The sequence below is a fragment of the Hydractinia symbiolongicarpus genome, chromosome 12, assembly GCF_029227915.1.
Source record: "Hydractinia symbiolongicarpus strain clone_291-10 chromosome 12, HSymV2.1, whole genome shotgun sequence".
NCBI lineage: Eukaryota > Metazoa > Cnidaria > Hydrozoa > Anthoathecata > Hydractiniidae > Hydractinia > Hydractinia symbiolongicarpus.
In genome coordinates this window covers 9,768,189-9,794,721 of record NC_079886.1, presented here as the reverse complement: position 1 = coordinate 9,794,721, position 26,533 = coordinate 9,768,189, and the positions used below count along the sequence as shown (strand labels likewise).

Here is a 26,533-nt window from a genome sequence, read left to right as displayed (position 1 = left end):
CCGATTTCTGTTAATTTTACCTTACAAACTCGCTGTAACAGCTAGCCTTTTAGATAAGTGTCGATCAGTGACGTGTTTGGATACACTATTAAAAAAATATATATACAAGTGCGATTCATCCAGTGGTCAAATGCTTCAACACAATTTCAAACTTTTAATAAATTTATAATGAATGCGTATGTTATTATCTGAATGCGTTTTCTTGAAAATTATCTTAAAAAAATATGAAGTGTTTTAGACGCAACTGTAAAAAAAAAAGTCTTTGTTGAAGTATCATATAGTATAATATTTATATTTTTATCACCACGGCATAATGTTGGCAAGAGGCTTGCGGAAATCGATGACTGATCTCAGTACAATAAAGAAAACATTTCGCTTATCTGTGTTCGGCGCTGCAGAAGTCGGAAAATCGAAATTTATCGGCAGATTTATCAACCGCGATAAGTATACCGACACATACGTACCGACAATCGAAGATTTCTATGAAACATTATACGACTTTAAAGGAGTATCGCTAAATATAGAAATCGTCGATACATCAGGCACCGAACAATTTCCAGCTATGAGACGACTAAATATAAATAAGTCGGACCTTGTTTTTTTAATGTACGATGTGACGGAAATTTCTACGGTCTTAGAAGTAGCGCGACTTTACGACATTGTTCGAACCGAGTCCTTGTGTCCAATCGTTATTATTGGCGCGAAAGCTGACAAATTACCCGATATATATGGATACCAAAACACAACGATAACCCGATTTATGACAGCACAAAAGGACCATGCACTTTTTCACGTTCTGTGCTCTGCTAAAACTGGATTTAAGATAGATAGACCGTTTGAAATCGGGTTTCAGGATTTGATTCCAAATATTGATGCTATTATCGATTTATTGTTGGTAAGAAAAGACGAGATTAAAGTGTCTCATACTGAAGTCGACGAAAAAGGGGAAAAACGAGCAGGTAAAAGCGCAAAATGTAAATATTGAATCACGCAGAAAAATGAGTCGCAAGTAAACCACAAATTCGTCCTGTTTGAACCTTAACAAAAACGAAGACTTTCCAACATGTGTTTACGCCAGTATATTTCCCTCTCCCTTGTAATAAACTTTATTTATTTGCTGAACCTCTCCATCTATAAGTCTCTCCGCGCGTAGGCTAAATGCAAGAAAAAAATATCAAGTAGATATCCTTATAATTCCAAAAAGCTACAAAATGGCAGAAGCAGATGAGCTAGTCACCTTCAGATATTATCAAGCGAAAAGCACGATGACGAGAATACTTAAAAAATTGACAGTAAAAGCGACGTTGACAATGACAATGACACAAGTAACTGGTTTTAATAGTTTTTTTATTCAGTATTAAATATTTTGATGTCTAAATGGGTGATATGTATACAAGCCCATCCAACCCCACTCCCTTCCCTCCAAAAGTACCTCTCCATACACAGCTCACGATTCTTGTATAAACAAATCGTAAAAAGCTTATAAACTTACGTAAGTTCAGGGTAAGCGAAAATTTTAAATTACGTCCATTTTCACTTAATATCTGAAAAGTTTCTTTGAGTCTGATCCCTTGGGGAAATTGATATGTTAAGCAGTGGGTCATGTATCACGTGGTAATGGTAATCATGCTACACCGAGCCGTTTTTGTCATCATGATGTCATATTATGTAGCTTCTAGTACAAGACAATATGTTTATATTTTTCCGATGTTTATGCTCATTATTTTGATTATTGTACATCCCGATAAAAGATTACCGGCACTTACCTTATGCTACAACTCTTCATTAGTCGCTTTCTCATGAACATGTCAGAGCTAATTAATTGCAATTATTAGGGCGGTAACTGTGTAAATGGTTGTTTGTTTGTTTGTTTGTTTCCCCAAACGCCAAGCGAAAGGCCACAAATGTAAATGGACTAAATTTCCGATGAATCAGCTATTGTGAGATCTAATTATTTTGCTGCCACAACAAATTGATATAAATCAAGTAACGGGAAATATATATACATATATATACGATAAGGTTTTAACTTACCTGCTGTCACGTGACCCAATTTACGAGCCAAATAATGATACAAACATGTTCATTGGTATTAGAAAAAATATACAAAACACTGAAAACAAGGTTCTTATACTTCCGGAGTACTAATTTTTGCATGTACTTATATTCGCGAATCCTACGCTTTTCGCAAATGAATTTTCACCAAGGGCTTATGTTTAAATTGTTGAAAATTATTTGGGAGAAAAATTTTTGTTTACTTTTCTAATAAAATTGTTTTTAAAAGCGTGTCCTTTTGCAAGCCACAAGTTTGTGAGAATGTTCAGACATGCAGATCTTTCATGCAACCTTAATGTGGTGTGTTTTATGGTACAAAGGTAAATATTAATCATACAGATCACGTTTTTGTAAAAATACTCTTTCAAACAGTTTTGACACATCCTCGTACCCAGGATTTTGTTTCAAGATGTCAGATCCGCCTACGTACAGGGCGGCTTCAGTGTTTTAGAAGACCCCTGGGGAGAATCTTGTGATGAGAAGTTGACACAATCTTGACCTTTCTCGTGTAAAAACAAATGCACAACTTTTGTTGTTAATATTCGACATCACGTTTTTCAGTAATTTCTCTGTAGGACCATGTTGGGGTTGACGCTGGACAACAACAAATAACAAACACTTCGTGATAGAATGTTGTCCTAAATAATGTGATATGTGATCCGAACTTGTTACTTCTATGAAAAGGCCATGACGTCATCTATGATACTTTGTTGTTATTTGCACCATGTTATTCTCTTAGCGTTTTTTTGCTAAATAATAACCTTGTTCGTATATTTGTGACGTTCTCGTTGTTTTGTCCGACAGCACGGACATTGACGCCATTACGCTGACATCATCAAAAATTAGCATACATCAGTGATATATTGATCAACAGGAAAGATCTACATATAACTAAAAGCAAGACTTGATTATACTTTTCTTAAATCAAAGAAACTTCTTTCCTCAATATTTTATTCAGGACCTGTGACTGGGTCGAAAAAAGGTCCAAAGACCGTAGTTGCCTTGCTCTATGACCCTGTCTTCTTTATCGCCCCGATTAAACTCACCATTTTGTTAAGAAGACAAAAAACCCTGGAAATAGGGTTGATATCAAAGGTAATGTTTCTTTAGAACAAAAAAAATATTATAGATAACAATCGAAATGTTTACTTTTTTCACTTTTTGCAGAATAAAAGAAAAATGCAATTCAAACGAAAACGACGACAAACAGTCTAATCCAACAAGAATAAAATAACCAATGTGTTATAATAGTACGGACTTTTAAAGTTTTATTAATAAAAAAATGGCCTACAAACTGGTTTTTCCTATGGAAAGTCATTCTAATTTCCAGAGCTATTTTAGATAACTTTCAAGGTTTAATATAAGAAGATCTGGAAGCGAGAATAGGAAGTTGTTCACAAATTAAAAACGTCAAATAGAGGATAGGAAGAAAAAGATATTTGTTATTACGTTCAAAGTTTCAGTGTTCTAAATATTGATTTTATCCAAAAATAACGTTGTATCTAATATTTTTTACGCTCGTTTCCCCAATGCTGGTTGGACTTGATAATCCAAAACTCCGGGACAAAATTCAAACGTTTAAACGCGTAGTCTTTGCAATTAAGTGAGTCGTTGCTTAGTAAAAAAAATGTAGTTTTTGTGGGCTATTATCGTCCCCTGGATCAGCTAAATGCAACGCTGCAGGGTATTGAGGTTTCCCGAGGTTATAAAATTATTAAGAAAATAATCTTTGTATATTCACAAAAGAAAGTAACATGAAAGTTATCAAATCGAAGATAATTTTTCTTTTATATATATACTATATATAATTAATCTATAACGTTATGATCTACGTATAAACAGGGGGTAATATTTACAATTACTTTTTACAACGTATCACCTGGGGTGAATGGAAATTGGAATTAAATAATTTTGTTCGTAAATTTTAATAATTTAGAGTGAATTTTTTTACGAACTGAGTAAATATGTCCTTCTTCTTTCTTACTGAAAGTCATGTTAGAAGCTTTCTTATAGTTTTCTTGGGTAATGCCATTTTTTGCAACCTGTGTAACGATGGAGGGTGACGGTTTCAAAAACTAGCTGAACTCTACTTCGGTGATTCATTTGTGCTAAGTGCATTCTTCGAAAGAGCATTCTTTCCTCACTGTTAAATTTTAATCATTCTGATTTTTGTGGACATTCATGCCAAGCTGGGCTATTTATTCAATATGCAACCCGCTTCGGATCCATACTTGCCGGTTACCGTTAAATCAGCATTCTCACCTTTGTGATAGCGTAACCGATACTTGGCTGGCAACATTTTCTGCAAATCCTAAAAAAATTAAATTTTATTTAGTTGAGCAACTACAGAAATCCATTAACATCTTATACAAGCTGCCTAAAGATATATCACGTGACTAACCTTGTATATTAAAGAGATTTTTCTCGATGGTGAAGTGTCCACACGCGAATCGATATGTACATTGTCCAACTCAATAAATTTCTTCGTGAAGTCTCTTCCCCAGGAATAACTCCTTCTGGTCGAAGCTGCTATTACATGAACACGTTTGAAATTATCATACCCCAAATTTTTCTGTGTTACAACTTCACCGATGATATGACCGGCGTAGTTTTGATCAGCGATAATCAAAAAGTTTTTTGCATTGCATGTTTTTAATGGTTCAAGTAACTTTGGAATCTCTATGATTTCTGCTTTTGCAGCTTTTCCATCTGAATCTCTATCCCACAACATGATGTTACCGTTCGGTAAAGCAGGGCCGTTTAGATACAGTACAAAAGTATCAATGCATTGCGGTCGTTTAGTGCAAACCTTTTTTATGTGGTCAATAATAGCGTTCGCATCAGTGGCAGGATATGTATCACGGGTGGAAGTATGCTTGTCAACTAAAAATAAATTGTGCAAAAATTAACACTACAATTTTAGTTTAGTTGCTTACTTGGTTCAATAGATATTCTGAGAGTTGCTGGGCACTTTAGTATGTTGCTTGGACAAGAAGGAAAAAGTTTGGCTAGAGAACAATTGTTAGTCAAAACCCAGAAAGTTAAACGAGGCTATATTTTTTTAGGAAAGTAAAAACCATCCTATCAAATCTTAAGAAGATTTGGGCACTAAGTTCGTATTAATATTTTCCTTTGACTTCTAAAAAGAGCTTATTAATGTTGATGTGCCAACTAGGTATACACTTTTATATACACCGCTTGTTGTGACGGACACCGCCTAATGTGAGAAAAAATATCGTTCCAAATTTTCTACCGCCTACATGGCAAAACGATAACCGAAAATCTCTGTGGAAAAAAAAATCAAACGGTGGAGAAATGTTGCAAGAAAGTTTAAATTGAATTTTTAATTATACTTTTTTACAATGCCTAACGTCACACACACACACAAACGTATTTTGAAAACAATACAGATATTTTTACCACAACGACGATAGCTCCTCCTTTCTTCTTTTAGGGGACTCATTAACGTTTTCAAAATGATATATTCCCGTTTAGATGTGACCACGTTATTAATGTAACGTGATCTCAATTTTCGTAATCGTCTAATTTATGCGAAATAAACGGCACCGATTTGTAACAATTGCGGTAACGAGCCGAAATATGTCGAGGGTCAGTGTTTTGATACCCGATAAAGAAAGATTCAAATTTAAAGTCGGCAGATATGTACAACGTGAGGAATTTAACGTTATCTTCAAATAGGTATTATAAATAATAAATACGTAAATAACAAAATAATATAGTACTCACGATTTATCGTTCCATTGTTGGCAAAGAAGACTTTAATATTACTTGTTTTAAAATCTTTTTTCTCATGGAGATAGCGGTGCATGTCCTTAATATTTTTCAAATGTCGAACCTTGTTCATATATTTGTTCCAACCTCCTGACAGGATAACAGCGTGATCGCACATCCTCTCACAAGTGTCCTGCTGATTAAACGTGTTGCCTTTACAATTTCCTGAGTTGTTATCGCATGGGTTGAACTTGAGCACATTGACGATTGGGCACTTTCCAAAATTTTGAATATTTGGGAGACACTTTAGGATGTTTTTTTGTTGATTATCGGTTACATCATAAACTTTTGGAATGCTATGAAAAGCACATGCTCGGTTTTTCTTCATCTGTTTCAATCGTAAGCAGTACGAGTAGTTTGGAAGAAACATACACTCGCCTAAGCTGCCTGCTAAACAAAATTGACAGAAAATAAACAAAATTGACAGAAAATAAACAAAATTGACAGAACACGCGTACATTAAGATGTGGTGTATCAATCACATGTTGTGGTCTGTTTGTGATAAAAATAGTATCGACAACTAAAGCGTTTGTTTATTTCTACTGCCATCGTAATCAAATCCTAATTTCTGCCTATTCCAAAACAAAGTTACAATAAAAAAACGGCTAATTATTTTGTTTGTCGGCTAGTGCGGTAACTAATTGCCAATTAAAACTCATTTAAACTTAGCGCTTCGTGTAATTACTATAAAAATTATATTGTCAGAAATTTATAACATCTACAAGTAAAAAAAAAGAGAGATATTTTTAGGTATATGTTTAAACGGATGACGAAAGTTTTTGTTACCGGTGACGATAATTCGTAACCCATAAACAAGAAGCTGTTACGCGCATTCAGGAGGATAATTTCCTGTTTTTAAGTGTTTACAAGTTACTGCAAAATAAATAACTCTAGATATAATTAATTTTACCTTGGTTATAAAACAATCCTTTTAGTTTGTCGCATTCGCTTTTTTCAATGTCTGTTTTGATCGGCATTACAACGATTTTATGACCATAATGCGCATCTGGGATTGTATCTACCACAACAACAGCCCCCAAACCGTTCAGACCTCTAACTAGAGTTGGATTACCCAAAGCTTTGACGATCTTTAAATGACCATTTTCTTTTGACGCCATAAAAAACTGCATATCGTGTGGAAGTTGGGATTTTACATAGGTACAATTTTTAGATCCAATAAGTTCGAGACATGATTTTGTTCTCAGCATTTCGTGTGCTTTATTTGCTCTTGTAACCGCTTGCAGATTGAAGACTGTGTTTGGCTTGGGTGCGCTGTCAACATTTTCCACACAAAACAGTAAGAAAGCTAGTAAATAAAATGTCACCATTTTGTTGATGTCAGCAATCGTTGTTAGATAAACAGCTTTAATTGAAAACTAATAACGATCTTGGTGATGTTGGTATATTGTATAATTGAGAGTTTAAAGTCAAGTAATTTGTTGTTAAAAAATAATTCCTGTTTTTCTGTAGTGACACCAGCCTCTGTCTGATCTAGTCGTATTAACTCAACTGGAGAACTATCAACGATTCCTCTGCACATATAGCGAGTAGCGGAGATCATCTAAGAGAATACGTAATAAATTCTATAGCGTTCGCTCTATTGTGTCGGCATCCTTTGATGTTATGACCAAAATTTTTATTGGTGTAGAACAATTTTAACAAATCAGAGCTATAGATTGTATAAGAATCTAAAGAATAAAGACTTCTCAATCATAATAATATAAAATGAATTTATTTTCGTCAGCACGTATATCAATAAGTAAATAAACCGATTGAAATGTATTGTTACTAAAAGCTATATTTTCTGCGTACGTGTGTATCCCTTTCTTTAAAAATTAATATTAATAGTTTGTATAGTTTAGTATGAGATCTTAATTAGGCGGCAACTGTCTGTATTAATTATTATCGACAACGAAACGTCAGAAGCCCTAAAGAATATATCGGTGACAATAATGAGCGTATTGTATGTTTATAATGAACGACACAAATTTTACAAGTTTATGTTACATATTTTTAAGGAGGGTTTCAAGATATTTTCCCGTTGGGATGATATTATGAGATTTCACAAAGATTCCGACAGAATTCATTAACAGCAACACCGAACAAAAGAAGACAATAAAGAAAGGTTTTGAAATCTGATTGAAGTTTTTTCATGCTTACTCCTCCTCTAACATTCAAGCGGGTACGTAAATAACATCTTGGAGATAATTTCGCATAAATTAATTCTTAGCGTAATCTGCGGATAAGATGTTCGTTCAAATTTGTCGGAAAATATGTCCGGTGGTCGTGTGTTTGCAAATTAGCGGTGCAAGAACTTCAAATGGAGAATTAAGAAGAAAGAAGGTAGTGGGGGTTTTTATATGTTGATTATTGTTATTATATTTTGTTTTTGTTTTTATTTTTAAAAGTAAAAACATAGAAATATAGAAAAATGTAAATTCATAAAGTTTGTATAAAAATAGTATTAAATTCTTATTACATTTTAAGGCTTTCAAGGGTTTAATTTTTTACCTTAAATTTTTTTGGACGAAGGAAAATAAAAATTCGGCGTTGAAACCTGATGGTACGACAGTTCACTACGCTTCAAAATGATAGCTCTAATTTTGACATCAGTTTGTTCATTTCGCATTTTTTTTAATCAAGCGAACATATCCTTAACATTTGCGTAAAAATCACGATTAAAATTTTACGTATCAAAAATGCATTACTGTGTTTCTTAAACAGATCGTCAATAAAATAACTTAAAGTGTGTTAGCTCCAGAATAGTTGTCAAAGACCGAACATTAAATTAATTTTGATGCGGAAAAAACATTTTAAAAGTATTGAGGGACGGCTATACTCATGCAGAAACAAGCCGACGAGTGAAAATGAAAGTTCTAGAACAAAAAAAAGTTATAAACCGAATTAAAAAAAAAAATTCAAGACGGATAGTGATGATGATTATCAAGTAATTGTCACCGTGTTTTTGAATGTTGAAAGTATTTGAAAAATGTGTTGTTTAAGAAAGTAATGCATATTTGAAAAGATCGTGCTCTTTGTAAGATGAATGCACTTTTATGAGCTTAATTAGCGCTAGAATTACTTCAACGAGGAGTTAGTGTTGTTCCGAAATATTGATGGAGATAGGAGCCAATTTTTCGTCAGCACTGGCATGTTTTTGCAAAGTCAACCATTACAGAGAAACATCCTTTTTGGCTGCCATCTTTAGACGACGTCAGTCGATTTTATGTAAAAGAAAATTTTGCTATATCAGCATGGTCGACCAAAATAAAAGTAGGGGTGAAGAGGAAAGGGGTCGGGAGGAAAGGGGTCGGATACGGAGCTAAACCCTCAACCCAACACCATAGGCTTTTCTTTGCAACATGTTCTGGGCTCATACAATTGTTTTTTACTCTCACCATATTATGGTCTTACCTTGTTGATTCTACCTCTAAGTTTCTGATTGTGCTCTTAAGGGGATGCGCCGTAATTGGCTGTGACTTTCAATAACTGCAAAACCAACAATTGTGCAATAAGCTACCCCAGGATGACGTAAATAACCATAAAAGTAAATGAAAAGTTTTTCCAAGTTAACGGTCGATATGTTTTTGTTTTTTAAAACTGAACTGAAAACTGCAAACATATATTTTGGTTATGGCATAAACAGCCAGTAAAAGCTAAACAAATACAACCAATAATAATAAAACAAACAAACAAAAAAGTAAATGAATTACGCGATAAGACTGTTGTACCGTATAATTAGAACTACCTGACTGCTCCACTATCTTATCCGCCCTCTTATATGGGCCAACCGTAATGGCGTTAATTTAAGCATGGCGTTAAAAGAATGGGCGCTAGCCGTATTCGAGTTTAGTCATGTACACTTGCGAAAAAACGTTTTTAATAAGAATGAGGCTAGAGTTAACTTAAAGAAAACCTTTCTTACGTAAAACCTAGATTTTATTTGCTTTTTCCGTAGCTACGTCTACAAGAAAATCTGGCTGTATTGTTCGCAAGGTTACCGATGGCATCTTAGGTTTTATTAATTTTATCGGACATTCTTTATGTCTCCAAAGAATTTTTTCTTTTTAATCAGATTAGGGCGATTAATATTATCCTTGACAGACATTAGTTCTAGTTTCTCAGTGTTGTGGTTTTAAATAGACAAGAGAAGATAATGTTAGAGATGTAGATCGTTTGCATAGAATATAATTTTCACGCTATGTGATATCAGACTTAATTTGCGTCATCTTAATGTCTGTGCTAGAAAATCAGTCACGGCTTTTATTTGGGCAATAGAAGTATGGAAATATAGTCTTTCAATCCTCAATCTTTAATTTAAAGTTAATAGAAAAGAGAATTGTGCAGATGATAGGTTTTTACACAATTTAGGAGGTCAAAATCTTAACCCCCGTCCTTCCCCCTCCTAAAAAAGGTGTTAGCAACGGCCCTACGCACATTCTTCAATTTATTCTTGTTTTGTTGTATTTTAGAGATGATTTTAGTCTTGACAATATCAAATATGGACATAATGGGAAAAGGAATTGAAGGAAAAAACAAATATGATAACCAGCGAGTAAACTAATTTCCTAAGCATTTATCATTATGTAAGAGGATTCATAATTGCTCTACTACCGATGCGAGATGGAATTTTGGCTACAGCCGTATAAAACTAAAAGCCGCTGCAACCCTAGCATAGATCCTACTTTGTGTGGCCCCCAAGTTAAAACCCGTGTCCAAAATGTCACTTACAGTTTAAAATCTTCACGAATGTATGGATGGTTTTCACAAAACTGAAGGATGCTCTTGCTTACCATATCAGAAACAAACACTTTCCTGTTTCACGTCGTCACGCAAAGGAAATTTTTCTCTTGTCGAAACTTGACATGAACAAATATTTTTGGTTTGGCAGATAAGATCAATGATCCTGTAAAAACAGTTTCCCCTGGTATTCGTGGTTTTTTTGTTTGCTTATAACACATGAACATTTTCTTCGTTTATTTAAAAGAAAAATATGTGTCGTTAACGCAAAACGTCCAATAAAAAAACGTTATTTTCCACTTTGTCTTGAAAGATTACAACGTTGGGGTAGACGAGACAATAACACGTCATGTACCTCGCTTATGTCAATGTTTTTATACGAAGCAGAAATCAGCACATTTCTCAACCCTATGACTTCGCAATTTTTCTTTGTGTAAATCTACGCAGTCAGTTGCATCATCAATTTTTTTCCCGCCATATCCAACGACTCATATTGTAAAATTAAAAGAGTGATGCAAATTTGCAAAAATGATAATTATGTACAGAAATTTTAATCCTTCGCGCCATTTCTCATCAAAATCAGTAACTCTTTAGTAATATTTACTTTGCAGAACTTGCAACCTAAAATGATAAACCTATTCTCGTTGATGTGTAGATTTGGCCTGATTTAATTTGCACTTCCTATGAATGGCTGACTATAATGTTTCATGATGTAATGTCCCACTTGTCTATGTTGAAATATTATTTTGGCATGTTGATGTTGAGGTTAACTTAGTGCTTTTCACCGGATAAAATTCTTACTTGCGCAAAAAACGTGCATATCGTCACATCAATCGCAATAAGTGGTAAAACGGTTACATAATGTAGGCACATGTCAGCTACGAAGAGAGAATATTGGACAGTTTTCAGCGACTGTTTTGATTGTCCGATTTAGCTTTTTATCAAGTGAGATTGTATTGGTTGCATGGTCACACTCTCTATGTTAGCGTTGGTAGCAATCTCCTTTGGGAATTAGATAAAGAATTATTGTACAGATAATTATTTAGATATTTAAAAAATGTAATGAAATTAACTGTCCAGCTTTGTAATTATAATCAAAGTATGTATGGATGCGCTCTCTTCATCCCTTCTCCACATTTTTTAAGGTAAAAAAATATTTTTATTGGGACGAGAATGCAATTTTTTAAATAAAAATGACAAATTGTCTCTTGATAATTCAAAATAGTATTTTAAAATAATTTAAAGTCTCAAGCAGTACAAAATTGCAAACACCATTAGATATTCTTCACCTGTGTTGGCAAAGCAGTTCTCTACAGCCAATTCATAACAAGAGTTTTCAGAAATTATTTTCAAATTATAGCCGTAGGTTTCGTCTCACGATTACTTTCAATAATATCCGACATTTTCAATCCGTTATTATAAAATTTAATACGTCGGTCACCGAAAAATATAAAACAACGTATCTTAAATCCGACAAAAAGTTCCGACAAATTATTAAGTCTTATTAAAATAAAAATAAAATCCATGATGTCTGAGAAAAACGAAAGTCTAAGCTAAAAGTGATAGAGATGAGTTAAGCCTGTCATTTTACTCATGCTATGTGCAGACTGAATCTTACAACTACGGTTTGTACAAACATGTTAAACTTAGAAAAAAAGAAAATTCTTTACCGTCGTTCAATTTTCATTCTTGTTATGTAGACGTCTTTTGCGTCTTCTGTTAGAGTTTTTGTCTTGCAAAAAAGGGGAGGTCGTTTTGAGGAGGATGATGATAAATATCTCAAGTTTGTATAATAAATACCTTAATCCAAATAAATAATACTAATAAGACTAATCTTTATAAGATTTATTTTTTTAAGAATATATGCAAAAAAATAGATTGTTTCGGGAAAGGGAGACTTCTTTAAGATTCTGTTGCCAATTAATGGTGAAAAGTATGTTAACTCAAATTTATTTAACTTTTTAATTCCTGAATATCTCAAGCACAGCTCAGTAAATATAGCGAAAGGCTAGATTTGAATGCCATCAGAGGTTTGTCGCACACGCATGTATGAAACTTGACCAACGAGAGATAAATAAATAATCAACACGGTTAACTGAGAAAGAGTGTGCTCGCTAAAATAGATACACGCCACCCCTTCAAAGACTCTCAATGAATGAATATTTTGAAAAAAAGTCACGACTTTCTTGCAACCAATTTATTTTTAAATAGTTCTGAAAACTGCATTTACTTGCAGATTTTGACGGACAAGGTGGTGATGATAAGCCTATTACAGCCATTGTCGGTGAGATATTTACATGACACCAATAAGTCTGCCGAATTCAGATAGGTCAGCGGAACTTTATGGATGCGCAATCTTCAAAAGTTCTGAAATGTTTCGATGACAAATTAACACATGGTAAAAAGTAGGGTTAATTTGAATAGATTAGTACAGCCGCTGTAATTTAATTAAGATGGGTAATTAAAATCTTTGACTGTTAATTATGATAAATTTTTAAAAACAAAATTGCAGGAGGCTGGATAGAAATTCGTCATACAACTAATTACGTTAAAAAAGTACTAAAATATACCCAAAAAAATTGTTAATAATTTTTTACAAATTTTTCTACACGTGTTTTTATTTCATAAGAAACCAAGTAAACGGCCAGTTAAAGTTAAATTCTGACGTCATTTTACTAGAACAATTTCTTGACAGGTTTCTTAATTCGACAATTTATAGCAGAGATATTTATTCAAAAACATGGTTTAGACACATGTCAACTTTCATCAGCGCATATAAATACAAGAGATAAATTAATTCCCTTTTCGCCTTTTATTCGTCATTCAAAATAAAGTTTCTTGTTTCAGTGAAATCGTCAATTTTTGATCCACTCTAACAATCACCCAGAGGTATAATACCTGAATGTCATTCGAAGGGCACCGTTATTTGATTGGAAATTTTGCATTTTTTACAACCAGTAAAAAAGTTTTTTTATTTTTAAGAAGGACGACAAGTCAGCTTCTAATAGTGTGATTTCTTTTAAGTGTATATTCTCTTAATGTCCACAAAGTTCCTACATTGAACAACATTGAAGATCCTAACTAAAAATTTTTACTTGAAAGCTCGACTCCTACAGAGATTACTTGGTTGAAATCAACAAAAACAAAAATAGGCGTGACCTAATTTTTTAAAAAACTATCGTTTTTGCCTGCCTGCCTGCCTGCAAATACTATCCGTTACAGGTCAGCTTGATACGGGAAAGTTTAAAATTTGTAAAATATATCATATCGTAAAGCGATGCTTTTCATTCTAGAATGTTAACATTTATAATGTATGTATTATACGAAATATTTAAATTATCATCAGCTTGCCCCTGATGGCGTCAGTTTCGTGTTACCTACATGGTTCGCGGGCGCCAAAACGCATAAGTCTGATGACGAAACATATCTCAGACATCGAAGAAAATCAGACGAATTTGAAGAATTTTTTTCCATTCCTATCTTTTTAGTTATCTTTCCACGTTTTTATATCTTCATTTAAAACATGCGTTTACACACAGATAAATTTCTGATTGAATAAGCTTGAAAATCTTTTTTATGCGATGGGTTATGTTAACATTAGTGTGATCTAAATGGACACATAGCCGTTGCTACACAAACAAATTAGTGCGTAGTACCATGGAAGAGATTGTGTTTCCGTGATTGGGTTTCCTGTCAAATGGTAAACAAAAGAAAATATGGTTTTGTACCTAAACTACGGGTTTTACACTCTACAAAAAGGAAAAACTTTCGTGGCGGCGAAAGGTTGCGACAAAAGACATTCCCGGTACGCTTATATTTCACTCGGCCAACCAAACCAACTGCTTTGGAGAACAAAAAACCAAAAAAATCGAAGTCATTTTTCGAACCCTGTCTTAATTTCGCTGAGAAACAAACACTTTTTTTGGTTCTCAATTTCCAAATTAATGTTAAATAATTTTCATTTTAATGAATTAAAATGTCTGAAATTGCTATATCCAAAGCAGGTCAGAATCGTACGGTTTCATCAGCTATTGTCACTCCAAATATTAATTTCTTTACATCTCAACTTAAGAACTCTTTGTCATCTCAGCCATATTGTTGATCACAATATTCAACAAAACGGAACTGTTGTAAACATTAACGGGAAGTTCAAACGGGGTCAAAGTTAAAAGAATAAAGATCAAACGAGTAATGAGCCAAAACAATACTTCTTAAAAACAAACTTGGATTTAATTATACAAAATATTTTATCAATTATAATTCGAAAGGGCATGAACCTCGAATAAGCTCCTGTCCATTCTCTTGAACAGACGTTAGTTAAAAAAAACTAGTTTGATATGATCTTAACAAGGCATGTAGAATAAACCGAGAGAGGGACGTAGGTTTGGAAGTTCTTTGTTTTCAACTAATTAATTCTTACACCTCACTAAGGTTTTGACTTGTCTTGCTTGTTCTTCTTCTTTTCCCTCTTTAAACCACAATGAAGATGATTACAAGTGGGGCGAAGAAAAAAATCAAGTGGACTTCAAATAGCGTTATTTTAGAACAGTTGGAATACAAAACACTATTAAATCTGTCTCAATTTTTTTGACTAACAAACTAGTTGGTAGGTTACGGAAATTCTTCATCGTCTTCTGCGATTTCTTTCGCGTATTCCAAATCTTGTTTTTCCCTTTCGCGTTGTTCCTAAACAAGGCCATAATTAAATTGTTTCTACTTGAAATGTAATTTAAAAACTGTCTGTTAGTGAAACAACAAAACAAAATAAAAACCCGAATGACCGACCGACTGCCCAAACAACTGCCCTAACGAGCGAAATATTAACGAACTTACCTCTAATGACTCTAAATCTTTGTTGTAAGACTTAGCAGGATATCTCATCGCCTAAATTTTATAATCGTTTTAATATCAAACGGTAAAGAAAAGTACTTTAGTTTCAAGATTAAACGCCAACTAAAACATTGGTTACGACATAAATTCCTGCTTTACCAGTAATCCACAACGGTACAAAATAAAACGTGTTTCCACAGCAAAAAATCTTAATATCATCGCACATAACACTCACTTCCTTGTATAAAACAAAAACAAAATAACTTGTTTAATTTGTGGAATCGTAACGAGGCTTTAGATAGCAACCTACCTTGACTGACTGATTGTAGATGTCAAGTGAAAAACTTATTCTCTGATGAAAAGCATGTTGAGGCTCACTGGTCGAGTACACATCCACAGTTTCCTAAAACGAATCACAGCGCTGTTAAATGTTGTTGGAATACGCGAAATATTTGCAGCCATCTTATATTTCTCTGTAATAATAGCCGTGTCTCGCCAAAATAGTAACCGCAGTATCGAGACACACGAAATGCAGTATGTAAGGGACGGGCGAACCCGTGGATTTATTCACGGGCTATAGGGTAGTTCAAAATTATTAAGAACAATTCTGATGTAAGGGTTTTAAATATACCTTAATAAAATTAATGTCGTACGAGATTTTCCAAGTGAACACAGCACGAAAGCAACAACATGCTGTGAACTCCGGATGTTTTTTGCTGTAATGCTGAAAAATTTAAGCTAGGGATGTTTTGTTGAACATTCTCTCATAAAAATAGATGCTTTTAGTGCAGTAATACACCAACGTAGGGTTCCAACATATACTTGATAGTTAATAATACTTCTCACGACTAATTAATCAGGTTGTTATCAGACCAAAATAACGCAAACAACAAAGAATATGCGGGGGAAAGTCTAACGGAAATTCTATAATTCGATCATGTAGATGATAACTGACGGTTAACATCACCATCACACCGACGAAACACGAAATTTAGCGCTATCAAACTCCGAAAAGAACCGACAAATTCTTTATGACAGTGATTATGCCAACGGTTAATTAGGGGTGGGGAGATTTTTTATTCAACACACAAACTTTACTCTCTCGCCTTTCAGCAAGTTAATTGGAAACACCCTGCGTAGAGGAGTATTGATAACAACTCGTTAACATGAAAGTTAAAAGAATTCAGAGTGAGATAGATACAAAAAATGAACCAAATTGATTGACCACAAAAAATACAGTATGTTTTGAATAACAAATTTACCACAAGCAATGACGAGGCTAAGAAGATTAAGCGAATAATAGTCTCTAACAAGCAGGCGTGGTGCACGAATTTATAATAGAATGTATGTGTAAACTAAGGACCGCCGAAAAAGCGAACAAAAGTCTATCCGTCGGCTTTTGATAAAGACACTTCACTGAATAGGTATACTATTCACTATATTTTACATCACACTATTCTGATTTCCGGCAGAAAGGTTGACCACAAGCCGCTTTTGAAATATAAAACTTCCAAAAAAACAACAACAAAAGTAAGTAATTAGTCAACTTTCTCCGTAAAAAGACATTATCTCGGAAAAGTAAAACAGAGGACGATGGTAATTCCAGAAATAAACGGAGATAATCACAAATAACCATTACAAGGAAATATAACGGACAAGCTAAGGATAAACCGCTTTCAATTAATTAACTTACAAATGCTAAGCCCTATGACGTTTGTTATGATACTGGCTTTACAGGAGTAACAATATCACCATGACAAAACTATTTCAAGTATGAAGAAGGATCAAATCTATTGTGTCCCTGATCTTGCTCGAAATCACTATTTATACAAACAGATTAGTCATCGTAGATGTGCAAAAATAAGCGCCATCTTTACTAGTGCCAGCGAGTATTGACCTCTGGCGGCTCCAGCCATTTGGAAGAGAACTTTAAGCCTGTTAGTTTGCATTTTACCACGCACTATCAATCCTGCCAAATATCAACAACGAAAGGCAAACAAAGTCGAATTTGTTGACAAAATGACGTAAAATAATGTGCACAGGGTGACAAAACAGAACGAGAGAACGCCTATAGTTTGAGAAACTAACACCACGTGATTGAAATCACATTCAAAGAATTGCTTTATAATGCCTGAGGCTTAACAAGGATTACAAGAACTAATGAAAAAAAAAACATTTAAAAGATTATGTCTGAAAGTAATTTTCAAAAGTCGAATAAACTCAAGCAGTTCAATTATATCGAGTAATAGGTAACTAGGTTATAATGCAACCATGGCAACATCAATCTTGCTGTATCTGACGCACGCGTCAACATGCTTAATGTGATTAAACTCATCTTGATAACCAATCCGTGTTAATCAAACTTTTTCTTTCTCTGGAGTTTAATGATTTAATCTTTTCGATAGCTTTTAGCTGCGTCTTCAATATTTCTCTCCCTCTCCCCTTTCCTTGAAGACTTATAATTTCGACATGCACACAATGGACGAATGACATCCTGGACCACTGTGAAATTACAAGTGTTTTAGATACTGCGTTGGTGTTAAACGCACTCAAGGAAATTAATCCTCATTGGAATTTCGCGAATTTTTGCCAACTTTGCGAAAACTTAGTTGCCGCAAGGGTTATTGGAAAACTCGCTATAGCCAAGTTTTCTAAAATTAATTCTCGCTAAATTACACGTTCTTCTTTTTAAAAAGTGATTTACTAATTGTTTTTCCTTTTAATACACCTAGCACTTAAATAACAGGTATGCGAATTTTGCCTTCAGTAGTTTATGTCTCCCACAGGAAAGCCTTCTAAAAAGGCAAAAATTATAAAAAAATACTTTTTTTCGCGAAATAATAGAACTTACTAACTTCGCAAAATTCATTCTCTGTCGGCGTCCAACATATACAATTTTTATTACATCGAATATGGTAGCGTTTTCTGAGTTTTAATTGCCTGTTTCAAAATTTGTGTGTAACACCAGAAAGACCCGGAGTAGCTTCGGTAAGAACATACCACCTATTTCAACCGAAGAATTGTATTTATTGTAGTTTTAGCGCCCCATTAAGCGTGAAAGTCCAGACGAGGCCTTTTTTTACGCTGACGAAAAACAAAACATAATTTCTATTGCGTTGCAACGCTGATTTAAAAAAAGTTTATAAACCTATTCTAAGAACAACCAGGGCATAGATAGCGAAATGATGAAGAAAGCATTTTTTCGCGACACCAAGGATTCGACATATCGAAAACAGGCCATTTATGTTAAAGGTAATAGTAACGGTTAGTTTCACATTATGAGGAACCTATCTTTTGGCTTTCCCTCCCCTCTGATGCTACGGTACCTGCCTTGTAAGTAATGGAATTGCTTGTCTACAAGTCAAGTAGATCAGACGAATGCTTTAAATGGGATTCAAACTTAAGTGATTACAAACCAAATATGCTGATTACCACATCACGGCTCGTTTTTAATGGAGAACAAATTATATCGAATATTGAAAATGATCTCCCTAATCAAAAGAATACCGATAAAATGGCACCGTAGCTGCGCAGCAAAATTCAACTCCATACAAAAAAATTGGAATAATATGGGGGAAAATATCGTGCCCTAACTGAACTAATGACGAACCGCCCTCGGGCTGCCAAAAACCAACGCAGTGCTTCATTTTGAAGAAAACTTCAGCATCAAATAAGCGATAAGATATACACAATAAGCTAGTTTTAAAACATTCAGTCGTATCATACCGAGACGAGCAACACGGTCCACGTTTGCTGAAGCCCGTGTACATACTCCAATGGGATTATTTAGGATTACTAATGATTAAGTGTCCCTAAAAGATAACTTCGTTCAGCCTAGCGCATGGCGGCAACGTAAATGAGGGTGTGTCGTGGTACCCATTATAACATTTTTACAGAGATTAGGAGTTAAGATGTAGGGTTAGATATGTACCTTGGACTGCACACACTTTTGCTCGTGATCGATCGAAGCATCAATGACTCCATCTCTGATAGCCTGAAAATGTTTGGACAAACTAAAAATTAATTATATAACTCTATCTTTTCCAAAACGGATTTGTTTTCGAAATCAAAGGGATTTAATAAGATCAAGGTTTTGTTGTTGTCCAAAACAGATTGTTTCGCTAGGGGTAGTAGGATTAGTTGCCAACCTTGTTAAAAACAATAGGGATGCTTGCCAACCTTGTTAAAAGAAACTAACTCCACACAAAACAAGAATTCAATCCCGCCCTTGTCTTCTTTAACGTAAAGTCTATACATTTGGATGTTGTTGACGTTTTTTAAAAATAGATTTCTTTCCATCCTAATCTTCTCAGCATGTCACCGAGATTAAGGCAGAAGACAAACAAAATAATAAATTTAAAGTCTCCTTTCTACTTAACATTTTTACAATGCTTTACGTTTTTCCACGTTATTACTCATGGCGACTAATCACGCCGAATATCAACAGGTCTACTCACTTCGAGTGGACAGTAGAGAGGCGACGATGTTGCCACGAAGACGCAGACTCGAAAGTGGAGGAGATTAGATTAATAAATAAATACATAAACAAATGGGTGTCTGACATTAAACACGCTCAAAAAAACTTGTCAGGAATCAACTACAAGTCTGACCTAGAACGTTTTTTCAGTTAAAAATCATTACTGATAAAAAAACTGGAAAAAATATAATAAATAGACAAAGCAACGAAGGGTAAACTAATTAACGTTCTAAAGTTGCCAAACTAACACTAAATTATTTTCCTCCTATCGCCAGACATGTTTGTACGGTTTGGAAAACAACAAAAATACCATTTCTCAACACAGACCTGTGCTTATGAAAACTCGTAGCATGTAACTGTTTATACCAACCGGTATCTGCAAAAATACTGCATTAAACGAGGCTAAATAGACTCATTTTTTGTATCAGTGAAACAAGCAGAAAGTAAAAGCTTACCTTACTGACGATAAATTCCGCATCGTCAGCAGAATCAAGACTCAGCTTCTGCGCAATATCATTTAACGAGATTCGAGAATACGATAAACTAATCATTCGAACGCCTGTCTTGATCACATTATGACGTAATCTATGTAAACAAAAAATAAAATTTTATTTGCACTTATGTTATTTTTGTTACACTAAGTACTATTTATTTGTTGACAAAAAATATACGACACTTTAATGGCTTTAAACAATGTTTGGCATTTGTCAACAAACGCACAATCTTCAGCTAGCTAAAATGCGAATATGCTTGAAATTAATTTCACAGAACTACAATCATAGATCCAATCCTCCATGTCAATCTCAAGTCAACAAATCTCGTATTTTTACACTTAAACATCTTTATTATAATTCACGTATACGTCTATCTGTCTGTCTGTCATGCAAAATGGTAGCGCAAGTAGCGAGACGCACGCAATGAGGTATTAAAAAGACGGGCGAACTAACGCGATATAATCGCTGAACTGATATACAAAAAGCTTTAAAATAACGCGAATCCGGAAATATGTTTATTTATTTATTTTTTTTTTTTTGAGAATTGGTTCACTAACAATCGGTTTTTTTTGTTTTCATCAAAACACTTACAATGTCAGATGCCCTGCAGCTTGCCTTAATCACATCATAGGATAATTTTTTTTGCGTCAGTGAAATAGAAGGAGAATAAAGTATGCGTGTTTGTTGAGCATTTTGCGGTTGCTAGAAAAGTAGATTTTTTTAAATTCTTATTTTGGGTTTTAAATTAACGTCATAGATATTCACGTCACACTTTAATAAGGCATTTTCAATTAACGCGAATAATAAAAATTTGCAGTAATCAATACATACTAGGAAAAGGTAGTAATTTTGAATCAAAATCACAGAAACAAGATTGGAAAGGAGAACAATTCAAGCAAAATTATACCTAATAATTAACGTGTACGTCTTTTCTGCAAGAAATTTCTCTTTGTATTGCTCAACCACCATGTTGAACATGGAAAGATTGCCAGTTCTCACCGCTTAAATGAAAAATAGTTGAAGATTACTAAATCAAAGAAAATATTGTATGCGTTCTTGCTATTTTATGCAGGGCAGGCGGCTAATTTAAAAACCAAATTCTAGCAGCTAATTCACATATTATTTGGAACGACAATCAATATGGAGACTGGTAGTAGGTAGTGTGATATAAATCCAAGAACCACAAAAAAAAATAGACCTATGCACAGCATGGTAATCTTTATGTTTATAATACGACTATCATTCTTGCAATAAAAGGTGTGAAAAAAGGATATTCTGGAAGATGAAGTACATTAGGCTTTGCTTCTTACCCAGCGTATAATAGTTGGACAAATATGTCAGACTTTACACTTTGTTAAATTTATTATTTGCTTTTCAATTAAAGAAAAATAAACACAACTGCATTTGCGCATTCCAGGCAAACAGACAGGCTAGAAGGCAGGCAAGCAGTCAGCCAGACATGTAATAAGATTTTTCAGCATAATTTGTCCATCCAAATTAAATGAACAATACCTTGTGTGAGACTATAATATGGGACAAGTGTTTTCTTCAAAATGGCTTCTCTGAATGTCTTGCGGTCAGGAATTTCACCAAGTAGCAACTGAACCACAATAGCCAATCGGTTGACCTGAAATTTTAAAAACACAAGAATACTGGTAATGAGATAACTTCACTGGACTTAAACGCTCCTTCCATTTTACACAGAGGTCAGGCATGCGTCAGGCATACTTCCTAAAAGACCTCTTAAATTTCTGTGCCAATATCACTATGAGTGTGTGTACTTACATGCTGTTTAAAACCAATGGCTACATGTTGAGGTGCTTTACGCACTGCATTCATTAGGTTTTTGTGAGCTTCTGAATAATCCAACTGGATGGCTTTAATGAGACCTGAAACAGACAGTAGAAACAGTAAAACATGACGTTAAAATGACGTTGGAAGAAAGATGCCTGCGACTGGATTATGCAGAGCTTTGTTAAAGTTAAGTACATATTAAGCATATCTAATGCAAAGATATTTGTATTAGATATGCTACTCAAAACTTTTGGCGTATTTCAAGGTTCAAGAAGATAGTGTAAGTAGTGACTGTAAACAAAAGTGGAAAAGTTTGTAAGGGGGTCACTTCTCACTCTTTTAAACCATCTTGCTCCTTTTAAATGAGGTCGTTTGACTCCCAAATCCTTAAAGAGGGGTTGGAAGTTAAATCAGGAATGGCATGCTTAACATTCAAACGTATGGAAAAGTATTTAAAAGGCTGTACACTGGAAACACCAAAAAATTAAATAAATTATGTATCATAGACAGAAACTCGTTTAAAATGATTTCAAGGTTCTCACAGATTGATAGATATAAGGTTTTCAAGAACAACTAGTCCCACTACAGGCAGACATCCCGTGAGCATTGCAATATTTAGTCAACCAATGATTTATCACGTAATGATAGTTTCAATAAATCTTGTGGAAATTCTCTGAAAAGTCTATCTACCAAATGCAAATTTAGGCGTACAACTTAATTCTTGCCTTAATTTTGGGATTACTTATGTTATTATTGTCACGCCTTGTAGTTGCAAAATTACTAACACAAATTACACATAAATTTTGACCTACCCATGTAATAAAGATATCTTGCCCAGTCATTATTTGATGCAGATTCTGGAAATGTTGATTTAGATGCTAGTTTTTCAGCCTATAAACACGTAAAATGTGAAATATTCAAATGGTGGACACGTCATTGGAGAATCATAGATTCTTTTCTCAAAAAAAATATATTTTATCTGGTTAGTTAAAGGGACGTCCAATGTTTTTTTTATATTTTGTATTATTTTATATACAATATAGATTAAAGGTCCTGTAAGTTGCTTTTGATGATGGCTTACATGACTTAATAACAGTTTACCTGGTCATACAAGTTGTAATGGATGTAGTTTCTCATTAACAAATTTAACAGCATAACCTAAAAAAACAAAATTCATCAGATGTTAGACTCTTTCCTATTTCACAGACATGCTAATTTAACAGTACTAAATCCAATCTATTATCTAATCTATTAGACATCGGTTTGCCAAATTTTTGCCAGTCTCCCACACTTTTCAGATTCAGGTATTGGCTATTACTCAAAATTACACCATAAATTTCTTTAAAAACCTCATAATCAGTAAAATATGAATAATATATAATATAATAATCTAATAATAATATAATATAATATAATAATATATAATCAAAATATGTAGGGTCATTATGATTAAAACTTACAACAAAACTATTTTCATTAAGAAAATGATGATGACGATGATGATGATGAGTCATTGTACAGAGTTTTGACATGTGACTAACCTGAACTTTTCATATTTTACCAAAAAATTGGAAAAAATTAAATTTCAAAGTGTCTTTTGCCATTTTGTTATTTGGGATATGTCAAAACTCCAAGATATTTTTGAAAACTTATTTCTCTATCAGACACTGAAGGGTAAAATTCTAGAAAGGAAGTAAAAATTGCTGACATAAGCAAAAAATTCCAGTTTGTTTCCGTTAGGAATAGGCAAAATCAGCTATGAAAGATTAATCAAGCTTTTGCACAAAGTGCTTTACCATGTGTAGCAATTGGTTTTTGTTTAGAGAAAAATAGGCAAAATCATTTTTTTTTGTTTTTCCTTGAAAAATTTAATTTCGGGTCTATGTGAGAGCAATAATCTGATGATGTTCTCACATAGTTATCTGCCTACTTGAACTATGAATAAATAAGTGAGAGGGGATGCATGATAATTTGTCCATAGTATGAATTTTGGAAAATTGAATAAAAAAAAATTTGTTCAGGAATATATTTTTAGAAAATTCTTATTTATGTATTAATTTGACATGTCTTGTAGCTACTATCTTTGGCTCAGGAAAAGACAGCAAGCATTATAATACAGACTAGTTGTCGGGCAGTGAGAAATCCATGGGTTCGCTCTTCTAATATGTATCACATTTCAAGTTTCTGTAGCACAGCTTTTTCCTTGCGCACAAACAGAAAGAATACAGGTATTAATGAATACATACTATTCATTAGTAATATTAAAATATTCCTGACCTGTCCATCGTTGTCATGTCGCAATGTTGCTGTTCTTAATCTTGCATGTAAAAAACTAATATAAATAAGGATAATAATGATAATAATTTATAATAATAATTTATGATACTGTAACGATAAAGGTCTCTTCAGCATCTCAGTATTAGGAATTTCTCAAAAAATAATATTTAAAATTGCATGACCTGAAGTTTTATTTAAAAATGGCAGCATATTAAAAAAAATCAAAACTTGCTTGATTTAGTCAGCAATTACACAAAAAACAGAAATGAAGCACATTGTCAACTAATTATTATATATGAAATACATATAAGACATATAAGATGAGAAAAGACATTATAAAACTGTTCAAATCGATAGGATTCCAGATAGATATAGTCACAGGGCTCTATTCTGTAGACTTTCTTGACGTAACCTTCAACTTGAAACACGGCACATACCAACCTTACAAAAAACCAAACGACACCATGCAGTACATACACACTTCTTCAAATCATCCACAACAGATACTAAAGCAGTTGCCAATTGCAATAGCTGATCGTTTATCTAAAAACTCTTCAAATGAAGCAATTTTCGAGAAAGCGAAAGTCGACTACGAAGATTCATTGAAAAAAAGCGGATATAAGAACATCAATCTGACGTTTACGAAAAAGAAAACCCGAAGAAGGAAGATGAAACGTACGAGAAATGTAATATGGTTTAACCCCCCGTACAATAAAAATGTATCAACAAACGTAGCGAGGAAGTTCTTATCTCTTATCAACAAACACTTCCATTCCGGACACCTGAAGAAGCTGTTCAACAAAAACAACGTAAAGGTCAGCTACAGCTGCATGGAAAACATGGCCACCATCATCAAATCGCATAATTCGAAAGTCTCGAAATCCGTCACACCAGTTACAGCAAGCTGCAATTGCAGAAGAAAACCCGAATGTCCATTGGAAGGAAACTGCCAAGTGACGTCTGTCATATACAAATGCGAAGTTACAGCACCCGCTCACCAAAAGAAAGTCTACATTGGTCTGACTGAGAAATCGTTTAAGACAAGATTCAATGGCCACAAACAGTCTTTTAGCAACAAAAAGTACAAGAACAGCACGTCACTTTCATCATACGTTTGGGACTTGAAAGAGAAAAGCAATGTCACCCCGACGCTCAAATGGTCGACCATCAAGCAAGTACAAAGCTACACTAACAATTCACGAAATTGTCCTCTTTGTCTTCAAGAAAAATTTGAAATCCTCTTTTACAAAGACAAAAGTGAGCTTTTAAACAAACGCAGTGAACTCATTGCTAAATGTCGTCACACAAATAAGTTTCTTTTGGCTAATTATAAATCTAAGGACTGATAATTACTTAGCCAATTATCTATTCACATGTTTATAACACCACGCATTTAATGATGTCTCTTAGGAATTTATCTTGTCAAATAAATAGATACGAATTTTCTTGTTTACTTTTTTCACTTGTATAATTTGGCTGATGAGTGTATAACACGAAACTCGGAGTACCGAACCAATGTCAAGTTAATTTTTACTTCCTTTACTATATGAAATACAAAAAAATTAACTTCAAAAATAAATTTCAAGCCACAAAATTTCTATACATTTTGGTACGTAGCGTTAGGCAAATGTGTTGTTGGGGTAATACATAGTGTCTAGTAAAAGATTTCATGAAAAATTCCTGAAAAAACAGTTTTCTCAGCCCTTTCAATCACATATTATCTTTAACTGGACTTTAACCTATTGTATCTTTTTAAAACTAAAATTAATGCTGAGTAAAATTTCTACTTACGGGCGAATATCCTTCAGTCTGTCTAGTAGTTCATATGCACGTGCATAGTAAAAATAACAGACAGCAGATAACGGATCCAGTGTTCTTCTATTATGACAAGCCACCTTTTGTGTCAAATTGTCTGCACAAGATATAGCCTATAACACAAACTATTTGTACTAGACGAAAGACAAGGCTTAACTGATGATAACTATTTTTAGTCCTAACAAAAAATACAATTTAACCAAAATAGGCGCAGGAAATTCATAACGGACTAATTTCAAACAAAACTTGGTCATTCTTT

At 33.8% G+C, this 26,533-nt stretch overlaps 3 protein-coding genes and 1 long non-coding RNA gene across 6 annotated transcripts in view; 2 read left to right on the top strand and 2 right to left on the bottom strand.

The window, feature by feature from the left end:
* Positions 1-235: 235 nt before the first annotated feature.
* On the top strand, positions 236-2,163 carry LOC130622200 (GTP-binding protein Di-Ras2-like). The gene has a single exon (XM_057437636.1). The coding sequence runs from the start codon at positions 314-316 to the stop codon at positions 983-985; it is 672 nt and encodes a 223-aa protein (XP_057293619.1). The 5' UTR covers positions 236-313; the 3' UTR covers positions 986-2,163.
* A 1,653-nt stretch (positions 2,164-3,816) lies between these two features.
* On the bottom strand, positions 3,817-7,354 carry LOC130622051 (uncharacterized). Of its 2 annotated transcripts, none has more exons than XM_057437447.1 (4): positions 6,758-7,354; positions 5,803-6,234; positions 4,457-4,938; positions 3,817-4,366 (listed from the first exon to the last, which is right to left on the bottom strand). In XM_057437447.1, the coding sequence occupies exons 1-4, from the start codon at positions 7,173-7,175 to the stop codon at positions 4,250-4,252; spliced, it is 1,449 nt and encodes a 482-aa protein (XP_057293430.1). In that variant the 5' UTR covers positions 7,176-7,354; the 3' UTR covers positions 3,817-4,249. The 2 variants fall into 2 exon arrangements, with proteins under 2 accessions (XP_057293430.1, XP_057293429.1); XM_057437446.1 differs by having other exon boundaries at positions 5,803-6,237; positions 6,758-7,353.
* Positions 7,355-7,660: 306 nt separating this feature from the next.
* On the top strand, positions 7,661-11,710 carry LOC130622052 (uncharacterized). Its single transcript, XR_008980987.1, has 2 exons — positions 7,661-8,190; positions 10,320-11,710. It is a non-coding gene; the product is annotated as an uncharacterized LOC130622052 (long non-coding RNA).
* Positions 11,711-15,108: 3,398 nt separating this feature from the next.
* LOC130621433 (26S proteasome non-ATPase regulatory subunit 3-like) overlaps positions 15,109-26,533 on the bottom strand; it is a 28,653-nt gene continuing 17,228 nt past the window's right edge. For both annotated transcript variants that reach the window (XM_057436718.1, XM_057436717.1), the window contains exons 4-15: positions 26,251-26,387; positions 24,460-24,514; positions 23,284-23,340; positions 22,995-23,073; positions 22,174-22,277; positions 21,901-22,015; positions 21,296-21,389; positions 20,350-20,479; positions 19,349-19,411; positions 15,728-15,820; positions 15,421-15,471; positions 15,109-15,273 (exon numbers count right to left, since the gene is read on the bottom strand). In XM_057436718.1, the coding sequence (XP_057292701.1) occupies positions 15,199-15,273; positions 15,421-15,471; positions 15,728-15,820; positions 19,349-19,411; positions 20,350-20,479; positions 21,296-21,389; positions 21,901-22,015; positions 22,174-22,277; positions 22,995-23,073; positions 23,284-23,340; positions 24,460-24,514; positions 26,251-26,387 (1,053 nt within the window). In that variant the 3' untranslated portion in view covers positions 15,109-15,198. The remainder of the gene's footprint in view (positions 15,274-15,420; positions 15,472-15,727; positions 15,821-19,348; positions 19,412-20,349; positions 20,480-21,295; positions 21,390-21,900; positions 22,016-22,173; positions 22,278-22,994; positions 23,074-23,283; positions 23,341-24,459; positions 24,515-26,250; positions 26,388-26,533) is intronic.